The sequence below is a fragment of the Chenopodium album genome, chromosome 27 (genome assembly GCF_948465745.1).
Source record: "Chenopodium album chromosome 27, dcCheAlbu1.1, whole genome shotgun sequence".
Classification (NCBI taxonomy): domain Eukaryota; kingdom Viridiplantae; phylum Streptophyta; class Magnoliopsida; order Caryophyllales; family Amaranthaceae; genus Chenopodium; species Chenopodium album.
Window position 1 is genome coordinate 19,895,321 of NC_137860.1, and position 9,162 is coordinate 19,904,482.

The following is a 9,162-nucleotide window of genomic DNA, read 5'->3' on the forward strand; positions in this document are numbered from 1 at the left end:
GGCTAAAAGGCTATCACAATCCCCCTCTGAGGTAATTGGAGTAATGAAAGAGAGGTCGATATGTCTATTGTTTGGAACCTGAGACTTAAATCTATCCTGAAAAGAGTCAATTAACAGTTTCTGAATATCGTCTCGAGACTCTACCCAATCATTAGTCCGGGACTTTAGCCTGTAAATTGAAGTAGATGCTAATTTTTTCCTGATCTTATTGTGGAAGAAGCGGGTGTTTCTGTCACCTTGAGACAACCAATTTTTACGAGAAAGCTTACCCCATTGATGTTGACCAAATAAAAGAAGCTTTTCTCTTTGACGAATCATTCTGTTAAGGTGGCTAACTAGGATAGGATTAAAAAGTTGGACACGCAGTGAATTCTCAAGGCTAGTGATTTTTTCTGCGTTAAGTAATAATTTTTTATTATTATTTCCATATCTTTTCCGAGCCCAATTTTTTAGTTCATGTTTAATGCGAATTAGCTTTTGTTGGATTCTTTAAAACCTCGATCCTTGAATTAGATGGGGCCAAATCCTTTTGACTATATCATGAGATTCCTTCTCTAGTGTCCAATGATTTTGGAAACGGAAAAGACGGTGAGAAGTTAAGTGATCCTTATAATGAGAATCATAAATTAACGGCGCATGATCCGAAATTGTGAAAGTATCAAAACGGACTTGGCTCTTGGGAAATTGCTGGAGGAATGAGTAGCTACAAATTGCCCTATCTATCTTTTCGTATATTAAACTGTTATTAGTGCGTTGTTTCCAAGAAAAAGAATTTCGGGCACTTGGTATGTCTATAGAGGAGGTAGTAGCTCAGAAATTTGGTAGTCGTTTTAACTGATGGGGTAGAAAAGATCTCCCCCCAATCTCGTCTTCTGAAGACAACATTTTATTGAAATCTCCGAATACTAACCCTGGGATGCTTGCATTAGAACTAAATGAGGTAAGGTAATCCCAAAAATTATTTTTATCAATTTCTTGAGCTGGGGCATAGATGCCTGTAATTAAGAAATCAAGATTTAACGGCTTAAAGTTGATATTTAAATGTGCACACCTATCTGCTAAGGTAGTCTGATTTATAGAAATATTTTCATATCCAACTCCAAACCCAGAGAGCAAAAATTAATACAAGAATGCAGGAAGGTAAAAATTTCGTATACAAAGCAAATACAAATCCAAAGCATAATATTAATAACCACTAAGAGCAGAATCAACGAAGAGGAAAAAACAAGGAACTTACAAAGGAGCAACCAAAAGTTTAACTTAGAACAAAGAGTAGTCCCAATCATCCCAAAAACTAGCAAAAAGAGCATATCCAAGCAACAAAATAGACAAGAGAGCAAGCTATTAGAGTCGCTAATCAGTACAAGCAATTTGGCTTCAAATTGATTCTCACATAAAACAAAATAATAAAAATTAAAGGAAGAGAGTAGAGTACTTAGACTTAGACTATATACTTAGACTATGATGGTGGGTTTGGTACTCCACGTTATAAACCATAAGCCCAAAAAGATTCACTTCAATAAGGAGTTGCAACCATAAGAGGATGTTTATACAAAATACGCGGTTTTGGAACTGGCCACCTGAGAAATCAGACAAGAAGGTAAAAAATACATATTGGACCAAAATAATTCATCCTGTAAACTAGAAGTACTATTGAGGCCATGATTCTTCGGTGTATAGCACCAAAATGTATGGCACTCGTTGAGAAAGGAAAGAGATGACAAAGGTGGTCCCTTGTGCGGAGCCATCTCCCTCCACTCTCACAAGTGGTGCACAACTATGCACCAGAGGATCCAATCTTGACACATGAACATTGAACAAAAGCTTATCTAAAGCAAAAACTAAGATGCTCATAATTCTCAAATTGAAAGCTATAACATATTGAACAAAATTATTGAGTTCTTACTGATATTCTTTTGGGTTAGTCTTCACAGCTTTTACTATGAGGTTCAATTGTTTACCGGTGACTGCTCTGACCACAACCAGCTCAACAGGTTTAGCCTCCTTTTCCCATAATTCTTCAGTAAGCTGTCACCAAAGCCAAACAGAGAAAATCATGAAAAACAAGTAATGGAAACTTGTTGGAAATAGATTGAGGTGCCTCACATTGGCAAGTATGTTAGTCAAATTGATGCATTTATTAAGGAAAAGTGGGTGTAAATTACAGTATTAATAAATTTAAAATAGTATACAGATTTCGAATGGGAAGAGCTTTTGGGAATGGAGGGAGTAACAAACTGGGTTTATGAAGCATAACAATTTTCCACTGCTTTCATAAGTAGTCAAAACTTCAAATACTCACATCCATTAACATATACGGAGTACTTCATATAACACTTGGACACTTTCATGATTGCACCCAACATTTAAAATTAAAACCTCTCTAAATAAGTGATTGTTAAATTCCCAAGTAAATTATCATCCTTGCACCCAGAGCCTATATTTTCCGATTTACCAGATGTTTCATATATAGAACAGCCCACCGTTCACTCGTTCAGTCATTTAAATCACAATTCCGGTCAGGATTTCAAAACAAGCATCTGAAAACTGTACCTAAATTCACAAGTCTCAACCTAATGGTTTACCATATAATGGCTAGGAGATTTAGGTTCTGTATAAAATCTTGTATTTGGTTCAAGTTTTAATAACTTTCAGAAGCCCTGGTCCTCAAGCAGACCCCCTCAAGGCCTCAACTACCTCGATAGTAAAAGAGAGGATACGGAGCTGCCAAACAGGAAATGACCTATAAACATCCAGGAGTAACCAAAAAAACAAAAACCTTTAAAATAATAAAGCAAATCTAAGTCCCTACGTCCGAAGCCACCCTTAACCACTAAGCATCCAATTAATACCTTCATCCCAAACTATATATATTAAAAATAAATCCAACCTAAACCACCAAAAATTCCCTTGCGTCACCAATGCCAACCCACAATCACCTACCTCCGTTGATCCCAATAAACCAACACCAAAGCACGGTTCCAAACTCCCCCACTATCAATCGTTCAACCACCAAACCACTCTTGCAGTATCACCATTGCCAACACAACCACTTTCACTATTCCACCATTGAAATTTGAAACCAACTCTAATCATTGCCACCATAATAACCTCCACAAACATCCTATTTATATAAATAAGAAATAAAAAGTATAAGAGAGCTAGAGATGAGAGGGGGAAGACAGAAAGAAGATGAAGAAGAAAAAGCAAAAAGAACCAGTCACTAGAGCTGAGAGCAAATCTAATATCAAAATAAAATAAAAATAAAGCATAAAATATCTCACGAGAAGGCGGTTTGTTGGTAATGACTAATGCGTAATGACCAACCAAACTTTTTGTTCAATTTGACCATTGAGATTCCAGATCTAGAGCCTGAGTGATCAAACATTCAAACTGAACCAAAAAGGTGGCAGATATTACAGAGGCTGAGAAGAAAATTTTTAAGAGAGGTGAGGTTTGAATGTTTGATGATGGTTGGGATATAAAAAAGAATTGTGAATTTTAAGGATGGTTTGAATATTACAGAGGTAAATTCACAATATTACATTCAAACCATCATTCTTGTTACAGAGGCAGCCTCTGTAAATTTATCATTTGCAATACTAAAGAGGCAGCAAAACAAGAATTGTGAATTTTAAGGGAGGCAGATATTACAGAGGCTGAAAATAGGCTAAGAAACAATGGAGGAAACTGAGAAAGGTGAAAGAAGATGGAAGGAGGAGCAATGCATAAGTGATAAGACATGGAAGGAAGGAGAGCAATGCAAAAATGATATGACAATCAGAAGGAGAGCAATGGACATTTTTCAAGTGATCTGGACAAGGACCTAGTATCACCATATCCCAAACTTTAGCACGGGAATCAGTTAAGCAGACTTATCAAAAATACGTTAAACTTAAAGCTATAAGACAAAAGCACTAGTTTCACAAGATCCCCACTAAAAATCAATGCCTTCACATATTCAGCAATTCTTATACAGTTGCCCAAACATCAGCGATAATCAATGCCTTCTTATATTCAGCCATTCTTGTTTATATTCCCTACGTTCCTAAATAATTGCAACACTTGAGTTTGCATGTAGTTTTAAATAGAACTATGGGTAGTTGCTGAAATAGATAATATGTATGTGCAAGAGGGGTTAATGAGGGTATCATACTTGTTGGGAGATTGAGAAGCAAAAAAGAGCAAGTGGGGTTGGTGGAAGAGATAAGCAATAAAATAATAGTCTTCCTATGCTAAAATTGAAAACGTTGCAAGGATTTAAAAATCGACGAATGAGTCTTCTCAAAATTATTTAAACTGTTTCAAAAACCCAAGATGCATCTTCAAGAGCAATTCGGTCAATTAGGAATGGATCAATCCGAATGATCCCAGTACATCAAGACCCTTTAAAGTGGTACAAGTATTCAGGAAAGAAGGGAGTAAAATTTAGTATCTTTGGTTTGCATATGATAAACCTGCAGAAAAATTGTCCAAGGTCCCTCAAAAAAACAAAGGATAAATACCTCCAGGCAGCTTCCAACAACACTTCCATTACAGTCAATAATAACATCACCAACATGTAGTCCAGCAATAAAAGCCGGAGAATTTGGTAGCACCTGTAAATAGAGGAATATTCACAAAGGCCATCAACAAGCCAATAAGATAATAGTATCATAGCAAGTATGAGAATTTTAATTTTCCACTCAGATTTATGAGAGGGTTTCTAAATAAGGATATATTATATCAGATTATCAGTAAACGTACAAACAAGGAAAATGAAGAGTGGAGCAAACCCACACCCACACCCACACACACACAAACAAAGTTAAATATCAGACAAATACATTGTACAAAACTCCAAACATAATATTATAATAAAAACAAATAATTAACAGTTGCCAAAAAGATGTCAATCCACATTTACACTAATCAATCCAACTAAGCATAAGCTCCCATTTGAGTGTAATACACAAGCTTCATAATTGCTGTAGGTAAATCAAGGTTCAAGGGCAATAAACCTCGGCTATATACCAAAATACACAGTGGTCGTGAGCGCACCACCATAATTTTCTTATAGATATATCTGCAATTGGATGTTTCAATTTAATGACGGAAGATACTACAACACTCACTTAAGAGAAGCAGAATGTAATGAACAGGAAAAAGTGACCAAGGATCTTAGAATAGATAACGGAGAGACAAGGGTTTTCCAAAAAAAAAAAACAGTTTCCCACAAATTCTCTTCTTCCTTATCTCAATAATTCTGAATTTTCCAATTTATTCAAAAAATTCTTCAAACTCTTTGAGAATGAAGTCATTAAGGATCAAGTCTCAAAATCAAAACCATGACAAAGGTATGATGATCATTTTTTTCTTACTCCCCCTCATTACTATTAATTCTGAAGTCAAAATCAAGACAGCTAGGCCAAATGTCTTCCAGTTAGCGTAGCTCCACTTTTTTTTTTTTTTTAAATTTTTTTTTTTGTCTTGCTTACACTCAATACTTAATTAAAGATCACACCTAAGAGCATGTATCATAACCAATAGGCTAAATGGGCTCATGTACATGCCTAAAAACCTTTATAATTCCTAACTAATTTGTAGCGGCAGTAATTTACATTCTACCCAAGAATTACATTCCTCATCCTGTTTGATCTTTTGGATACATAAATCAATTAAATGTGTCATAATCCCCTTACAGTTGAAGTCCATATTTTATATAAGTCCCCTGTTGGATACACAGCACTCTGAGTCTCTGACATGGTTATGGACTCTTGGTACCTTAACTTGTCCAAAAACATTAAAAAAAAATGGCCAAATGTGACATTCAAAACACAGTATTGAGGCTAAGCAGCATAAACTAAGGACAGCAAAGAAGTATTAAACATGAAAATAAGTATTTACTATAATATTTACAAGATCTATTGCAATAATAACCAAACCAGCTGTAAATAAGACAGTGCAATCACCTGCACATGACTTCAATCAAAACATTTACTATGAGCATAAAGCATATTCAAACCTGTTTTACGACAGCACCTTTGACAACATGTGGGAAATGTTGGTTTAACTTTTCCAGCTCATACAAACTTTCCAAATATAGATCGATGACACTCAATCCGATCCAAGGACGTGGAATTTGGCTGGAGACAATGCATTTTACAAGTCAATTTGGAGCCATGAGCCAAAAAACTAACTTTCAAATAAACCACTAACTAGCTGATTATTGGCATTACCGCTGTTTCTTGAGATCCCCAAAACATTTGTACGCTATGTTGATTGGAAGAAATGGAGTATATGAGGCATCATAGAAATTAATTCCAATAACTTCCCCAAAACAATTTATAAGAGGTCCACCTACACCATTCTAGCAGTGGGAGGAAAAAAACAATGTTTGTCAGAATTTTTAATTAATAACATTGTAATATTGCACCAATAGCAAGACATAATATAAAGATAATTATACAAGGATGCATTTGTACAAAGAAATACATAATGTCCAAGTACATTACAGGCATAATACAAATAGAGATATAAACGAAATGAAAATGGGAGTATTTAGGCGGGTTGCATTCTAAATTAATACGTGAAAAGAGAAAGAAAGAGCACCTTTTTAATATTGCAACTTGCACTAAGAAGCTCTTTACAGTCAAAGCTACAATCACCAAAGCTGGATGAAACATAAAGAAAATAACATGACAAAGACACAAATAGTGAAAACTGACAAGCCCTAAGATTAAAGAATCCAAAGTATTTCCTGATTCTTGAAGAGTACCTGAATTTACCAGGTGCAACCATAATATCATAGGAGTCTGCAAAATAGCGCCCTAAAGCGAAAACTTCCTCACCAGGATGAAGACTAAATCGATTTGATGATGAAGCTGAATCCTGATGTCCAGCAAATTGTGATGATTTTGGATCTTCAATACATCCAGGTTCATTAGGATCTAATGACAGAGAGACATCAATAAACCTAATAATAGATGCAGGTAGTGGTGCATCTGAGTTGATCATAATCATAGCAACGTTGTAATGGAAATCAACAGCTAAGACTTTGCCTTCAAATAATGTACCACCTGCCTTATACACAACAATCTGCAAGAATATGAGTATGTCAAAGCTACCAAATCTAGCATTTGCAAGGGCAATGAAGGAGATTCAAAGTTCAAAAATCCAACAAAACATGCAAGCAAAAACTGTAAGGCATGCACATTGCTTCTCATTGAACTTCACAAGTATATTAAGATCTACACAGATAATTACTAACCTTGATATCATCAGCTACCTTAGCCACGCCACTTGGACACTGTAAGGATGTAGCAGAAGACAAGATAGTAGCCATAAAGGTGCCACACCTATGTTCACACTCCATGATGAACCCAGAAGAAATAAATAATTGTTTGTCACCTGGAGATGAAACATTCAACATGCCCAATTAATAACAATCTGGAAAAAATAAATAAACCAATATATAACAGGTGACTTGTTCACTTGACAGATATAGAATGTAAAGTGGAGCCAGGTAATTTTAAATCAAAACAGACAGGTTTTATAGTCAATACTAATAGTCCAGAAATTATTACAACATGAATGATAGCTAACAGGACTCTTTATACAATTTCTAATGGCTAGCAAATATTGTAGTAACAAACCACTAACATCAGCTTAAATTGGCCAATCAAGTGTTTATCAATACATAGATCAAGCCATTAAAAAGTTCTGAAGGGGAGCTCATGATGCATACACTGTTCTGCAAAGTTGCAAGCTCACCAGAGACAACAATGAGCAATGGATCAAATTTTATAGAGAAGTTAATAAGCTCATTCAGTACAAAGCCTCCTCTATAGTGCCTAACTGAAGTAATAACGCGGCCACAAAACGCAAGAGAAAGAAAAGGCAGAAAGACCAATGTACCTGAGTAGGAAATCAGACACACAACACTTGATGCCGCTTTAAGGACTGATTTTTTGGTATCCACGTCTAATTTAGCATGATCTTCTGCAGTAGAAGAGAATCTCCCAAAATTGTTTATAACAAATTTATACCCGCGGATATGCCCGTCTCTGTTGCAGGGCATGTTCGTCCCTGAGGCAGAACAGGAGGATTCAATACATTATCCAAGGGTTGTGCAAACACTAGCAACCAAATTTGATTCGAAAAATACATAATTATAGGATTCAACACATTATCCAAGGGTTGTGCAATACATTAGCAACCAAATTTGATTCGAAAAATACATAATTTTAGGATTCACTAATCAAATTAGGCTCATAATATTCTTTTCTTTTGGTTATCTTAGAATTTAGAACCAATAGTTGAGATTTTTGAACCCTACACTTAATGCATTGACAATTAAATTAAATTGTGAAATTGATATGATGATAACAAAAACCAAACAACTTACCTCAGAAGCTGCTTCAATGGGGTATGCAAATATTAGATTCAACGGAGAACGTGAACTGCGCTTCAATTGGAGAACGTTGAGTGCGCTTCAACGGAGAACTGAGAGAGAGACTGAGAGAGCAATTCAATGGGTTGGACGCCTTGGAGTTAAAACTCTACTAAAAGCCATGGGCCACTAATACTAGAGGTGTCAAAACCGACTCGAAAAAAACTATCCCTTTCCAACTGTAACCGATCAGAGAAATTGAAGAGCCAAATCCGATATGTAACCGAACTGAACTCAATTCGAAATCGAACTTGACCCGATCTGAACTTAACCCGACACCGATTTGATCCGAACTGAACATAACCCGAATCCGATTTGACTCAACCTGAAGTCAATCCGAACCGATTTGACCCGACCCGAGCTCAACCTGATCCGAAATTTACCCAAAAAATAACCGATCTAAAACGATCTGTTTTGACCTGAACTGATATTGACCCGACCCAATTTTAACTCGATTTGATTTTTACCCAAACCGAATTAAACCCGACCATAATTAATTATTGATCTTTTTATTCCAGTTTTTATACTATTATATTTACTAATTAAAGCTAACTTTTTTTACTACAAAGAAATAATCCGAGTAACAAGTTTACTTCATGTACATATCAGTTATATAAAATTACTTTCTAATCTTTATATTCGTCTCATCTAAAATTTGTTACAAATAATTTGTAACATTAAAACCTCTTCTTTCAAAATGTACTTCTTAAAATTTCTTCAAATTATATTAT

The 9,162-nt window shown here is 35.4% G+C and overlaps 1 protein-coding gene across 2 annotated transcripts; it reads right to left on the reverse strand.

Moving 5' to 3' along the window:
• Positions 1-1,220: 1,220 nt before the first annotated feature.
• Positions 1,221-8,523, reverse strand: LOC145620191 (putative protease Do-like 14). 2 transcript variants are annotated; one of them, XM_081674820.1, is made up of 10 exons: positions 8,387-8,523; positions 7,897-8,067; positions 7,250-7,389; positions 6,758-7,077; positions 6,592-6,637; positions 6,219-6,349; positions 6,005-6,125; positions 4,506-4,598; positions 1,907-2,028; positions 1,221-1,580 (listed from the first exon to the last, which is right to left on the reverse strand). In XM_081674820.1, exons 2-10 carry the CDS (start codon positions 8,057-8,059, stop codon positions 1,517-1,519), a joined length of 1,200 nt encoding a protein of 399 aa, XP_081530946.1. In that variant the 5' UTR covers positions 8,060-8,067; positions 8,387-8,523; the 3' UTR covers positions 1,221-1,516. The 2 variants fall into 2 exon arrangements, with proteins under 2 accessions (XP_081530946.1, XP_081530945.1); XM_081674819.1 differs by having other exon boundaries at positions 6,592-6,652.
• Positions 8,524-9,162: the final 639 nt, after the last annotated feature.